General features: G+C 38.0%; 2 protein-coding genes across 4 annotated transcripts; one reads left to right on the top strand and one right to left on the bottom strand.

Annotated features, from left to right (window-relative positions):
* Positions 1 to 8,149, top strand: LOC112200218. Its single transcript, XM_024341238.2, has 12 exons — positions 1 to 261; positions 370 to 446; positions 711 to 786; positions 872 to 944; positions 1,090 to 1,141; positions 1,526 to 1,587; positions 2,823 to 2,886; positions 3,759 to 3,816; positions 3,931 to 4,017; positions 5,125 to 5,218; positions 6,188 to 6,290; positions 7,418 to 8,149. Exons 1-11 carry the CDS (start codon positions 185 to 187, stop codon positions 6,278 to 6,280), a joined length of 813 nt encoding a protein of 270 aa, XP_024197006.1. The 5' UTR covers positions 1 to 184; the 3' UTR covers positions 6,281 to 6,290; positions 7,418 to 8,149.
* A 152-nt stretch (positions 8,150 to 8,301) lies between these two features.
* Positions 8,302 to 14,393, bottom strand: LOC112200217 (ABC transporter C family member 3). 3 transcript variants are annotated; one of them, XM_040518921.1, is made up of 11 exons: positions 12,431 to 14,390; positions 11,916 to 12,292; positions 11,658 to 11,744; positions 10,912 to 11,559; positions 10,603 to 10,767; positions 9,986 to 10,280; positions 9,652 to 9,869; positions 9,250 to 9,555; positions 9,063 to 9,126; positions 8,717 to 8,956; positions 8,302 to 8,631 (listed from the first exon to the last, which is right to left on the bottom strand). In XM_040518921.1, the coding sequence occupies exons 1-11, from the start codon at positions 14,310 to 14,312 to the stop codon at positions 8,522 to 8,524; spliced, it is 4,392 nt and encodes a 1,463-aa protein (XP_040374855.1). In that variant the 5' UTR covers positions 14,313 to 14,390; the 3' UTR covers positions 8,302 to 8,521. The 3 variants fall into 3 exon arrangements, with proteins under 3 accessions (XP_040374855.1, XP_024197005.1, XP_040374856.1); XM_024341237.2 differs by having other exon boundaries at positions 11,916 to 14,390; XM_040518922.1 differs by lacking the exons at positions 8,302 to 8,631; positions 8,717 to 8,956; positions 9,063 to 9,126; positions 9,250 to 9,555 and having other exon boundaries at positions 9,700 to 9,885; positions 11,916 to 14,393.
* Between the last annotated feature and the right edge of the window lie 533 nt (positions 14,394 to 14,926).

Here is a 14,926-nt window from a genome sequence, read left to right as displayed (position 1 = left end):
CGGGAAAAAACAAACGAGGATCTGTTATTTACAAACAAAACGAAAGCTCTTGTGCAACTTGCAAGCACTTTGCGACTCAAACCCGACAGGCGAACCTCAATTCCCTAGAACAGCCAGAATTAATTGATTGTCTTTGTTGGGGATTGCAACTACAAATTATGTTGAACAGATGATGGAATGATCGATGAGAATGTCCATATCCCGATTAAGCCTGTACTGTTTGTTTCTGCACGTCTTCATCCTTGGGATCTCGGCTATCAGGTGATCATCATCTTTTCCCTCCTTGTCTTGTGTTAATGGGTTTGAATCTTGGGCATCCCACATTTTCCCTTGTCTTGGACTTGGACGATTCCCTCTTTGAATTTGCAGGAAGGATGTGGGCTTTCTTCAGAAGCAGTTTTGCAGAAGTACAGTCCAAGGAAGATACTTACTGTCTGATGATAATGGTCAGCACCCTCCCTCCCTCACTAAGCTTCTGCCTCTGTTTGTTTCTTTTCCTGCTCTTTGTTTTGCATGTCATATCTTGTGACACACAGTTCCCTTTATCTGGTTTCCCCAACTCGTCACACGAAAACGATTATTTCTTGGTTGTGGTTGCATAATGAGGAATGGAGTACCGATAGTTTGGTTAATGAGAAGTTCCTCTAGCTGTTACTTCAGTGTCAGTCTTCATTCCCTTGGAAACATAACTTGTACATTTTGCATTGTAGGCCATGTCTGTGACGCACTGTCAGTAAATCCTCAGTCTCGCTGCTGCCCTGAAAAAGGAGACAAGTTCTCTTGTCAGTGAGTTCTTTAACTTTGTAGGCTCAACTTTTTTATCTTACAATTCAGAAAACTTATAACATTTGTGCCCCGCTTTTGTTTGCAGTGGTTGCAATGTTGTCTCAGAGTGCTGTAATTCTTATGAGTATTGCGTTTCGTGTTGTCAAGATCCTTCAAGGGTAGCTCTTGAATTGTTTGAATTTTGTTTTCAACCTCGCGGTTCTTTTTTCTATATTTTATTTTTAACATTTAATTTGTGTTGTTCTGCTCTGTTTTTTTTTACTCTTCTAATCTGCAAGTTTTTGGGATTTTTTTTTTGTCCAGATAATAAAGGAACAAGTACTGGAAGTGAAGATTGCCAAGCCAGCTTCTGCCGGTAAAGAAATAAATTTTCGTTAATGGTTCTGTATCTCTTACCATAGAGGAGTAGTCTTCTGCATTACTTCTATATGTGATGTGGGACTGTTGGAGTAGTGCTCAATTCAAAAATTCATAAAATCTAGATTTTAGTTGACCTGGCTCAAAGACTCTGACCACTTGTATGCATTGGTAAGTGGGGCTCAACCGCTATTTTGGCAAGTAAATTAGAGGTCCTGATTTGACCATTTGTTTCCTTTATGCATTGAATGGAATGAGTTTTGGTGAAAACCTTAGTTCTGCCCTGTATAGAAGCAATTGAGAATTCCATTGAACTCTTAGACTATATATATAGTATATGTTTTTTTTTTGGGATAATTTATTCAAAATGTTCTTTTGTCAGGGAAATATTCCAGTGTTTTTGATTTCTGTGCTGGAAGGTGCCGGCATAATTCTGAGAGTGTGGTAAGTAATACATTAATAATGCAAGCGTATAATTGTTATTTATTGTTTGGATATGGTTTTTGCTCTCGGTTTTCTCAATTCATGGAATATAGATTTTTTTTATTTTAATTTTTTTAATAATTATCCTGACAAAAATTTCACAAATCATTTATTCAAATTTTTTAGGAGTAATCTAGTTATTAGTTAGTTTTGACTTCTGAGTAAACTGCAGTCATTTCTCAAGTACTTAGAGTCATGGCCTTGGATGTTAGTTTAAGTTCTGGTCTTTTAGTTAAATACTTGAAACTTATATGATAAAGATGTTGATATGCACAAAAATAATGAATAAGCTTGGTCATGCATGAACTGTTGATCATAGGGATATTGTCAGAGAAAGTTGCTAAAGCTATGATTGTGCTTCTCTGATGCATTAAATAGATGTCAATATCATAACTGAGCATTTTCTGGTGGTCTGCTGGCTTTATAGAGCTATTTGTACTCCTTTCTTACTAATTTAATTTTTTGGAATTTAGTTGATCAATGGAAAGTCTGATTCTCTTATCCATTTCAGATTTGTTCTTTCTGAACAGTTATATTTAGTCACAATGCAGGAAATTCAGTGCTTTAATGTAATTTGTGACCAATCACTTCTCTTAAACTTCAGGAGCTTAATGCTTTATTCGTTTATGCTGTCATATTCAGAAAAGATAGGGAGAACCACATCATTATGTGCAAGGTCGTATGGGGAGAGTGTTGCTCATGTTTTCTGCATTGTGAAGTTGGTTAGGGAGGTTGGGTGAATTGGGTAAGATCAACAGGGAGGATTTCTGTGTTAAGCAAAGTTTCTCTAGGGTTGCGGTGTGTCAGCTATATGTTGGAGATCTGGATGGAAAGACAAAGGGGGGGCTTTTGAAGATTATAGTGGTGAGAGTGATGGAAGAGCGTTGGGAGAGAGTTAGGTTTCGGGCATCTTTATGACCCTTTGTTCCTGTGGAATTCAAAGACTACTCTCTGTCTTCTATTGTTTTAGAGTGAAAGCATTTGTAGTTTAGGGAGTTCTGCATTGATTAGGCTGGTTTGGCGGCAGTTGTCCTTTTTTGTTTCTTGTTCTCTCTGCATTTTAGTACAATGAATTTTTCCATATTTGCGTAGTTTAGTTTGAATTGTCTGTGGAAGAAGGATCACAATCTTATTGCGATATGCCTGATACTATTTCTTATGCTGTGATACTGTTTAAATGAGCTTGAACCTTTCAGGTTCACGAAAATGCTTACCGTAGTGATTTCCATCACTGTTTTTCTCTGCCTTCAAATTCTTCAGGTAAGATCCAGCTTAGAATTAGATGGTATTGGTAATTTGCATTGTAGACACATATGAAACTATAGTTTGATGAGGACCAGCTCATGTTGGAAAGCTTATGGCTTCTTTTCTTTTAGTTTATAATAATCTTTATATATAATTCTCATCTCTACCCATTTCTACTATAGGAGGAATTTAATTCTTTTGTTTTCTTTTATCTGCTAGAGATGTTAAGCTCATGCTTGAAATTATGATATTGCTTGTACTGTTGTACAGTTCCCATCTAAAATTTTTAGATGTTTTGGATATGCTTAATTTTCCTCCTCACTGCAATAGTAGAGAAATTTGTTCTTAATTTGGTGATGGATACGTGTCGGTGTCCAACACTGGACTTATCGCCAATCTGAAGTGTCAGTGCTTCAGATCTGAGAACTTAGTAGATCTGTTATCACTGGTATCCAATTTTTCTCAACTGCCCATGGGGTATTGGACAACTTTTTAGTAAAATGCCGCTGTACTACTATATGTCTGTCTTTCCAGCATTAATCACTAGGTTATTTTTATTTTTATTTTTTGTGTTATGAGAGATCGTATATAATATGGCAGAGTGATTATGCTAATGTTAGTGCCATATGAAATGTTAAGAACAAATACATGTATAGACTGACACTACTTAGGTAGAAGGCCTCTTATTTTAATCTGGACTTGAAGTATTGGACCATCATTGTTGCTATGCATGATGTTTCTTTTTGCACCCCTCTTGCTAAGATTCTCATTTCAATTTCATTGATGATTTATTGATTAAATGAATACCTATCTTTCTGACTGGGTGCTGTATACAGACAGCTAGTGTAAATGCTTTAACTTTGTTCTTTCTAAACATATCCCAACAGCTGTGAATTATACGTTTTTAGAAGCCAGACTGAATGGCATTAATGTTCTTGTTGGAAGGTGAGATTCAAAATTATATCTATATTTTTTATATCTATTTAAGTATGAACTTATCCATGCAAAAGTTTTCAAACTGTGCTGACTCGCAAGAGTTTCTTATGGTGTATCTGACAGGCAAGGTGAATCCTGCGACTTGGTTTGCAAATCAAAGGGGCAGTCATGTGTTCCAAATAAGCTTTTGGTACTTAATCAGTGTGACATGTAAGTTGAGCATCCATTAGTTTTTCTTTCATATACCTTTTATTCAATATTCTTGTATTTTGCTACTGGCATTGTGGCTTGTCGAGCATGCCTTGAGATTTGCGGGCCGTGTGCAAAACCAGAAACTCTCTTATGTACAAGAGCATATCATGCCTGTTTCAGAATATGGAAATGCTTTATCTGTATTAAAAATCGGGTACTATGACTCTTGGAGTATGTAAAGACGTTTGTGGGGAAGAGTCCAAACCTTTTTGTCCTTTTGAGTTGGGTTTTGTTAGATACTTCTTAGAGAAAGAAAAAGGAAAAAAGGGGCTTTTGTCAGATATTTTAATCATTACATTTATTATTCCTCAGTACTTTACTTCGTTTTATTGAACTAGGCTGCTATATATATATATATATATATATATTTTTTTTTTAATATATATATATATATATATTTTTTTTAATTCTGCCAAATCTGCCAAATCTCAATAATTAAATTCCAAGAATTTTGAGTTTCTTTTTTGATGGGAGCAAATCAGCATCAATTACTGTTTCAAAACTCCTGTCAATAGTTCAGTTACATGTGTCCTCTTTGAAGCGCATGTGTAAAGTTTCCCACAATGTACTTTCTACTTGATGCCCTTGGTTTTTACCATGTAGCCCACTTGTACATTGCTCTTGAGTACTTGTCTGTCAGCCCTACAAGTGATAACACTACAACCTGATTTACAATAACTCAATTCAATAACCAGTTGAGCCCAATCTGTGCTGCTGCAAACTGCAAATTCTGCACCTAGTCATGGCTAGTGTTGTCTGTTGCATCATTTTTGGTTCCATTCCACCGAATTGTTGCATAAATTCAGTTAGAAGCTGCTGAAAATGATGCAAAATTTCAGTGATTTGTTGCAGATCCTTGTTGGAATCAAACCAAACCTGTCCACATTTTTGGGGCTGGCAGTGTTTGTATTTCTGATGTTTATTTCCATGTCACCATGCTAAGACAAATTTGATTTTAGACTGACACCTTCTTCTGATGAAAATCCATTTTTAAGGAAATGAGTTGTTCAATATATGCAGTTGATAGTATCATTGTTTTGTTCTATTTGATAATCTTTTGAGCAGTATCCAGAGATATATGAGCTGCAAGGGAACTTGCCTGGCCAGTATTGGATCAGATCAACCTGCCGAAGTTGTCGATGACGCTCCTGAACATTTGGTATGCTTGACTTATGGCATTAAAGTTTATAAAGCGCGATTGTTTTTCATCATATAATTTAAATTAGCATTTTATCCTACTATTAATAATCAAACAAAGACCCTGCCTTAAGACAATTTGCTTTCTTTATGCAAGGGAAGTCACTCACATCATCACTACTGCATCTGCATTTTTGGGCTAATATTTACATGTCAGTTTAGAAGTTTATATAGGCAATGTTACCAAATGCATCTCTTGCACTACGATTATTCTGTACTAGTGTTTGAGCACCCTATGCATAGGATCTTACTCAATACCTGTAGTTTGATGGTGGTATCCTATACTTTCTGAGTTCTTCCTCTCTATACCACTATAATTCAATGGTTATCTAACGCTTTGTTGTTCTTGCATACGTATGTAGCTACGTAGCTGCTAAATAGGGTTTGAGCACATCAAAGGCCTAAAGTATTATGAATGCAAGTCATAACCTATCATTTTAACTGAGAGATGATAGTTTTAACCCTTAATTTAAATATGAAATTGTCGATCACCATATGACATGTCCATTGTATCATGATTTGCTGATGAATAATTTGTGTTCTTTGGACATTTACTGCCTTAAACTATATGACATGCTAGCTGCTCGTGGGCTCCTATGTGTCCCGTACCTACTTGTTAATAGTTCAGTATCTGTCTGACATTGATGGTTTTGTTTATTTAATAACTTTGTGGTGAGGCCATACTTGCCTATTTTGCGAGATACGAAATATTTAGTATAGTCCCATTCACTGCTGTATGGCTTCGCTAGAGTCTTTTTTCTGATCATTTAACTCGAGATACAATTAGATCTAGGGCCATCATGTGATGGAAGTTGGGATTTACTTTTGTTCAGAAAAGCAAGCAATAAGCCAAATTGATTTTGTGATACTTATTCTTGCTCTTTCTGAATTTGTATGACCCTGACAGCATTGTATCTCTTTTGACTTTCAGAATCCTGGAGCATGCTTGTATTCCCAAACACAATCCATGCTTTCTTGTTATGGTTCACATCAGCATACAAGGAGGCTTTGCCCTTGTGCATAGATCATTATCAGTAAGTTGGAATTCTATTTATGTTTGTATAATCTTAAGTCAGTTGGGCGTTCAAATTACATGAATCCTCATAATTTTCCATACCAGATGTGCATAAATTGAGGGAGTTCTGCAGGGTCTAAAGCACCCGCAGATTTCATCGGAGTTATTTAGAATTAATATTTGTTTTGAATCGACTGCTTTTTCTTTCTTAATTCTTCTAAAAGTATTCTTCAAACACTAAAAACTGGCAATCAAAGATTACTTTTTGCAAAAATGGATTTTTTTTGGAGTAATATCTGTGTGCCAGCAGCTGTGGTAATACAGAGGATGCAGAACTACGATCTTTGGCTCTGGAACTGAATCATTTCCTTGTATCCGAAAAAAATTTATTTGCTGAGAAGGAAATAAAGATATAAAATTCCTACCAAAATAACTCGAAGTCTGATAACTATAAAAAACTTTTTACTGGAGGAGGCACTATTCGAGAACAATTAGCCGATCTGGATTTGCAAATTATTATAGATTATTCTGGACGTTCCTAAAATGGGTACTATCGGGTCGGGTGAATTCAATATTTCAATAAGCATTCAATGAAAGCATATGGTTACCTGGTTGGTTAAATGCTTTATGGCATGCTCAATTATCTCTTAACCTAGCTATGTTAGGATCTTTAACCATTCACCACATGTAGCTGCGCCAATAAATCCGTGAGAAATTATTTGTAAAATGGCCCCATTGGGCCCGCCTGAGTCTTTCTGAATAAATGTGCAAATCAGTTTTGTTTTCTGCTTTTGCCAGTTTTATTCAAAGATATCTTTTGACAGTTGCCCCCAGTTTGCCTTACATGGAGACTATAAGATATGAAACTCTTTCCATTACCATTCCTTTTCGTGGTTATATTCTGTTCAAGACCCCACATTGTCTACACATAACTGCAGTGTAGCAGATCATTCTTGTTGTTGGTTACAATAGGATGCTCTTATCTATTTGTATGGTGTTTATCTTTTATTTTCTGTATGGGATCATTGATTAATTTGTTTGCAACTAAATTCTCTCAACTTCAATGAAATATATTCTTTGTTTCAGAGAACATACAGGAAAAGCAAAGCAGGTATCCAGCCTTTCTAACTCTTAATATGTTTGCAGGAATTTCCACCGATGTCCCAGGCATGAGCTATGATGATGTATCTTTGTTGCCTCATTTCTCCAAATTGGCATTCCGTTGTGTGGTTTGATGCATTATATGTACTGCAGTGGCTAGATTATTGCTCATTGTAAGTTCTGCTGTCATGGCATCAGAGGATGAGGGCATATCAGCTTGTCATTCTGTTCCTACATGGCTTCAAGCTCTCCGTCATGGATCACATTCGTGCATGTTCTATGGAAATGTTTAAAAGTTAGTTGAACATTGTGCGGATAAAGTGGTTATTGGGAAACAATTTCACTGCTAGATTGAAATCCACTTTAACCGATTATGAAACTTCTGTTCAGACCATAGTTGAGGCTAGAATGGGTGAATCAGGCGATACTAGGAAGTTTAAGGGTTCATACTTCAGACCACAATTATGCTGCATAGGCTGCTTAGTTATTTCTCATCAAGTATTAAAGATTTTGTGTGGACACCTATGTTAACAATACATATATTAAAGAGAAGATTTGAGGGAAATACGCCTAGTCCCCTGCGTCTAATCCCAGCAACAATAAAGCTCTGGTGAAGCACATTCTCAGCCATCATATTTTATGTGTCAGGAGCTTCAGGATTGCATACTGATCTGGGAACAATCGGTTAGATGTGGAGCTCTCACTAAGAACAATTTTTTTTTTTTTACTTTTTGTTTGTTTTGCTTTAGTTTAATCAAATACATAATTTATTCTCAATATGATGCGCTCCACTTAATCCTCAGTCAAGTGTTGTATATATATGCCTCGTCCTGCTGGTAGCAATCAAATGAGAATAGTTTTTAATCTCCATAAATAATTTTTCAGCTTAATGAAGTATGCCATAAGCTCTTCCAGTGAACCATAGTAGATAAACTGAATGCCGGTGAGTTGCAACCAGAAATTTAGACTCCATTACTTTAACCATTAAACATTACAACTCTATGATCATAAATTTCTTGAATGAACTAAAGCATCAAACATAGCCCCTAAAATACACTACAACTGTAACTTCTGCAGCCGTGGTTAAGCACGAGCCTGAGTAAGATCATAGTCACCACTACTTTTCGTGATCATCAATTGTCAGTCAAACTACTCAAAAGTGGAATTCGATCTCATTGTGTACTCTGCTACGAGTTGGGCAAAAGATGATGACTCGTTTTCTAGCAATCTTGCAGGAGAATCACATTCCTCAATCAGCCCTGAAACAAAATCAAGGATACATTTCACATAAAACAATGGTAACTACTAGGAAGGTGAAAGGATTGATTATGTGGCAATACTAACCATGACTTAGAAGTAGAACCATGTCACTGTCAAGAACAGAAGTTATTCGATGCGCAATAGTAATGACAGTACAGTCTGAAAAGTGGTGCCGAAGGGTCTGCTGAATCAAATTATCTGTAGCAGTATCAACAGATGCAGTAGCTTCATCAAGCACCAGGACTTTACTTTTCTTGAGGAGCACACGGCCCAGGCAAACCAGCTGCCTCTGACCCATACTCCAGTTCTCTCCATTTTCACTCACTGCAGCAACCATATGAACATGAACAAAAGCATTTCTATTATATAAGTTTCGGAATTGAATGCATCATATATTGCCTCTATGTTGGACTAGAGCCATAGAACTAACCTGCAGAATCAAGCTTCCCTTGTTTCTTCCTAACTTCATCTCCAAGTTGGCATTTATCCAGAGCCTAAAACAATTAACAATATTTTACATACTAGTGCAACGAGGTACCAATTTAGAGCTGCAAATCTGACAATGAACAATATTTAAAAAGAAGCTTCCTATCATCCTCAGGGTAAAATGAACTAACCTCCCAAATTTGTTCATCTGTATACTCTTCAAGTGGGTCCAGATTGCTTCTTACAGTTCCTTCAAACATGGTTGGGTCCTGAGGGATAATGCTTAGCCTAGACCGCAGATCATGCAATCCAATAGAAGAGATATCGATGCCATCTATCAAAATCCGGCCAGCAGCAGGATCGACAATTCGGAAAAGAGTTTGTATGAGAGTTGACTTTCCACTGCCAGTTCTCCCCACAATCCCAGTTTTCATTCCTCCAGGGAAGGAACATGTGAGACCCCGCAACACAAGTGGCATGTGTGGAGCATACCGCACCTAGGTACATGAACATGGCATAAGATTCAGACATGAACGACTCCATATTTATTTCAAAAATATGGCCTGAATCTAATAAACAAGAACATTAAGTACCTGAAGATCATGCATATCAACTTTTCCTTGCGATGGCCAGGAATGATCAGGTCTTTTAGAATCTATTACCAGAGGAGGTTCACTTGGTATACTAGTAGTATACTGTAGTATTCTCTCCACAGATATTATCTTGTTCTCCATATTGCAAAGATTCCATATAACCCAAGTTTGTAACATGTTTAGGTTAAGTCCATATGTGACGGCTAAGCCCGCAATGCCTACATGGTAAAAGGACTACCCAAAACAAATAAGAAGTGGAGGGAGAATGACTAGATGTTTATAGTGTTGTATTTCAAACTGAAAATGGATAAGATTCCAGATGGGTATCACTTGCCTGGATATATCACTCCTTCTGGAACAGAGATCAAGAAAATTAAAAAGAATGCAAATGTAATGGATGACAACACATCCAAGCGAAAGCATAGCCATTCCATTGCACCAGCTGTGTAGAACTTTGGCCGACCATATCCATCCATCAGTTTCATGTTGGTATCTCGAAATCTAGATTCTTGATCGAAGCTCCTAATAGTAGTTGACCCTGAAATTGTTTCTGCAAAATGTTGTATCACAGGAGCTTTGCATACTCCAACCAATCTTGCTAGTTCTCGTGCTGAAGGTATGTAATATTGCTGCAGGAATATAAGTTTGTGAGGGTTTGTTTTCACAAATAATACTATATCTTGCAGGTTGTTGCAGTTAAATTGGATTTTGATGATGAAAATTGAAAACCCTTTTCAGTCACTTTAGTAGCTCTTATGGACTTAAGGCGGGCCTGAACTGAGAATAAGTGAGCATGTACAAGCCATGAACAATGATAATGCAAACGCATAGCAAAACAGATTGTGACAAGCCAGAATTAGTGACATTATTTGTTTCAAAATAGATTTCATGTGACATATGGATCAGCAAACACATAAAATAACAGAATTCTGACAAAGTCAGAAGGATTACCTGATACCAAACACAGGCTGTAATCACAGGTATAAATATGATGAAAACCTGCCATGCCACCTGAGACATCATTGCAATAATTCCTAAAAGCTGTATCATTGAGAAGGCAAAGGCCCCAATTTGATTTGAAATGTTCATGTCCACTGCATTTTGGTCTGTAGAAGCCTGGAAGAAAATTAAAACAGTCGGTATACTACATCAGAAGGACATGAAATTGGGGTTAAAAAAAAAAAAAGTAGACTACGTAAAGTTCATTAGATCCTCTTTTCATCACCCGATCACGCAATATATTAAATATGTTTTGCTTACTCTGTTTAAGATTCGTCCACTTGGAGTGGCATCGAAGAATGACATGGGAGCACGGAATATGCACAAGTGCATTTTATTGAAGACTATAGTGGCTGTCTTGTACCCAGCTGTTGAGAGAAGCAGAGATCTGAAAAGGATACAAAAAGAACTTCCAACAGCCAAAGCCACGTAGACAATTATAAGCACAGAGCTTGTAACAGTTGGTTTCACGTCTGCTGACACAGGAGTTGCCCAAGCCATCCAGTAATTGCTTCCAATTTGAAAGAGTTGAAAGAGAATCTGTGCAAGTAATATAAAAGGCACGAGAGCTCCTCCATATGCTGTGGTAATGTATTTCCAGTACACTGAAAACCCAACCTTACCTTTCTCTCTCTCTTCTTCTTGAACAAGCTGCCCCTTTGGCACGCCTAAATCATCTATTTTACTATCTTGAACATCTCTGTTGTCTACTTTTTGGACAGCTCCAGTAGTACTAGCCGAATTGTTATCTTCTTTGCTGATGCTTGTTATTTCAACTGGCCCTACCCCAACAGAATCAAGTGCAGACAAAGCTTCATTGTGTGCTCCCACAAGATCCATAAAATCAGTTCCTGAATTAAGAATGTCATTGAACTTTCCAGCTTGAGTGATCTTTCCATCTTTCATGACCTAATAACAAGGAATAAGTTTGAGTAGACAGAAACCAAACAGAGGAAAACACATCTTATCAGTTGAAATCATAAGAAAAACACTACAAAATTTCTCACCAAGACAATATCAGCAGCAGGTAAGAACTCCACTTGATGAGTGACATAGATTACTGTTTTGGAACTCAAGAGGCCCATCAAGCATTCCTGCAATGCAAGTAGGAAGTAAGGTTTTTATTATGAAGTTTCAACTTGTCCAAATTTTGAAAAGAAGCATTTAAATTGAGTTGCATAAGTCAGTAGTGCAATGGAGTGAATAATTTTGAAGGCTCAATTTAGATTGAAATGTAGTGGCCCCAGAATAGAGAAATGAAATACCTTGAAAAGGTGAGATCCTGTATGAGCATCAACAGCACTAAAAGGATCATCAAACAGATAGATATCAGCATCTTGGTACAAAGCTCGTGCAATTTGTATTCTTTGCTTCTGACCTCCACTTAAATTGATTCCCCTTTCCCCTATAACCGTCTGATCACCAAATGATAGAATTTCCAGGTCCTTCTTCAACGAACATGCTTCAAGAACCCCCTCGTACCTTTCTCTGTCCATCTCTTTACCAAACAATATGTTTTGTTCTATCTTACCACTCTGTATCCATGGTGACTGAGAAACATAGGCCTTTGTCCCACACAACGTAAGAGTCCCAGATATCTTGGGAACTTCTCCCAGAATACAAGAAAGTAAGCTTGATTTGCCTGAGCCAACAGTACCACAAACAGCAAACTTCATACCATGGCTAACTTTCAGATTTATATCCTTCAATGTAGGGTTAGGCGAAGATAATTCCCAAGAGAAATTTGCATCTAATATTTCAATTGCAGTATCAGAACTACCTCTAGGAAGGTTCTCTACAACATCAGGCTTCAACTCATCAAGAGAAAGGAACGATGCAATTCTATCAAGGGATACCTTTGTCTGTGCTATCATTGAAATTGTGTCTGGAAGATTGTAGATGGGCTCTTGAAGAATTCTGAACGTTGCAAGTGCAGATAAGATCTTCCCTGATTCCAGTGGGATGCCCAAAAGCATGCAAGTAAGAAAAGTGACCACAGACACAAATGTGGGGGCACCCCAGAAGACAAATGTGGTCATGGCCGATGTATAAACAAACTTTCGTAACCATCCTGTCTCAGTCTTCCTGAGGTCAATAATCTTAGACAAAAACTTCATCTCCCATGCCTGCAGCTTGACAATCCGCATGTTCCTTAAAATCTCCGATGTTGCCTTCATCCTTCTGTCCTTTGACTCCATTAACTTGTCCTGAAACTTCTCTTGCAATTTCCCCAAAGGAACATTTGCCAACATAACAACTATTGTTGAAACTAAAGTTGCAATTACAGCAAGGCCAAGATTTTTATACAAAATTAAGAGGGCTAAAACAACTTGTAGAACGACCATCCATGGGTCATGCATGTACCAAGTGAAGTCACCAATCCTCTCAACATCAACAGATATATAATTTATAATCTCACCACTAGTGTGGCACTGCTTGGACTGGCAAGACAGGGTCAAACCCTTATTATAGATCATGGCAACCAGTACAGCTCTTATTCTTACTCCTATCTGCTGCAACCTAAAGATCCGGTGCCTCCGAGAGAGGCACTCAACGAGCTTCGCCACCAAAAAGGCAGAAACTAAAGCATAGCCCTCATATTCAAACTCACGCCGCCCATAAAGGTATTGCACAAATGTGTCGATTAGATATGGGCCAACATAAGAAGCCATTGTGTAAAGAAGCACAAAGAAAGCTGTCAAAAGAATCTCTCTCCAGGCCGAGAAGATTAATGCCTTGACCAGATGAAGCGTGGTCACTCTGCTAAGAGCACCACGCTCCGACTCGAGCTTATTTCTAAAAACTGGAAAGGACCCAACTACACTATCACCCTTGTCTAGTTCAGGAACATCTTCAAGGTCTAATGTTTTCTTATTACCCACCGCGATTAAAGGACTCATCCAAGAAAAGGTGAGGATGCTGAAAATCCCAGCATTTGAAAAAGGGATTTTCACAGTTGCATCCCCTGTGGACTTATTTGATTCTGCAGTGTTACCTACACTAGAATCTCTGCTACCATTCAAAAGGGGTTCCTCAAGAAGGGTATCTCTACCCTCTTTCGACCCAATAAACCCCACATATATAAAGAACAGAGCAGAGACAAGGAAGGCAGCATCAGAAACTAGAGATTGAACGGGTAAGGCAACGTGTTTTTGGTAAAGAACAATGTCTACGACAAGGCAATAGCAAGATAAAGAAAAGTAAAAACCCCACCAAACTCTGAGTAAGAATGGAAACTTTGGTTCATCACAACTAGAGAAGTGGGAATGCAAGTAAACAAAAACTGCACCCCAACTAAGTGTTCTAATTGCTAAATCAAAAAGGGTCACTAGCTTTTCTTCAGACCAGACCTGTTTATTCCAGGAGAAGTAGTTGAATAAACAAAAGCCAACACTAAGAGCAGAAACAGCAAGACAACATATTAGAGTGTGCCTGTAGTACAGAGCTGTCCCATTCCTAGACCCCTCTTTTGGGGCCCCTCCCCCATCACCCACCTTGAATTTCTTCCACAACCAAGAGACAAGCAACACAAATAACAGAAGGAGATGTAATGATCCAGAAAACCCACGAATGAAAATGGGTTGAAGAAGGAAATCGGTACCTGGAGACATGAAGGACGAGTGGTGCGAGAGTAGGTGCATTGAGGAATGAAAAAGCTCCATGGTTTATGGAGCTTTTTCTCCCGGAATTTCAGAAAGGGGCGTAGAGGCTGCGTTTTGTAGTGGCTTATTTATAAGTGATCGAAGTGATGAGACCAATGAAAGGATAGTCAAAATTGGCCTGTTTGCTAGTTTAGTTTTCCTTGGGGGTCGGATAACGTGGTGCGCAAGACTCACATGACGGAGAAAGATGTAATTGACGTGGAAAACTCCTCAAGTCACATGTCTCTCCAACTTGGTTCTGTGGTTTTTGACCAAAAGAAAAAGAAAGATTTTATCGACGGAGGAGGCTGGAATGCGCAGGCTGTAAGTTACAGACATTGACAATTGCTTTGTTGGCATAAGGAGAACCACACAATCAATCAAATTAGGGGTATTTAGTGATTTTCAAAGCGATGGTCGTTAATGATTAAAGTGGTGGTGGCCGTTAAGGTAACAAAATGGGGGACTGATTCGTCTATTGTCACAAAACGACAAAATAACCAAGCGTATTCGATGAACGTGGTGTCTCTTCTCCTTCTCATCGATCAAATGGAGCCCCTGTTCATCAACTCAGCAGGGACTTTTCCTCTGCAGAAAGCACATCCAGAGTGAAGGAAAGTGGTCGGTCAAACATA

The sequence above is a fragment of the Rosa chinensis genome, chromosome 4 (genome assembly GCF_002994745.2).
Source record: "Rosa chinensis cultivar Old Blush chromosome 4, RchiOBHm-V2, whole genome shotgun sequence".
In the NCBI taxonomy this organism is placed as follows: Eukaryota; Viridiplantae; Streptophyta; class Magnoliopsida; order Rosales; family Rosaceae; genus Rosa; species Rosa chinensis.
The sequence above is the reverse complement of the archived record's forward strand: the minus strand, read 5'-3'. Positions and strand labels throughout refer to the sequence as shown.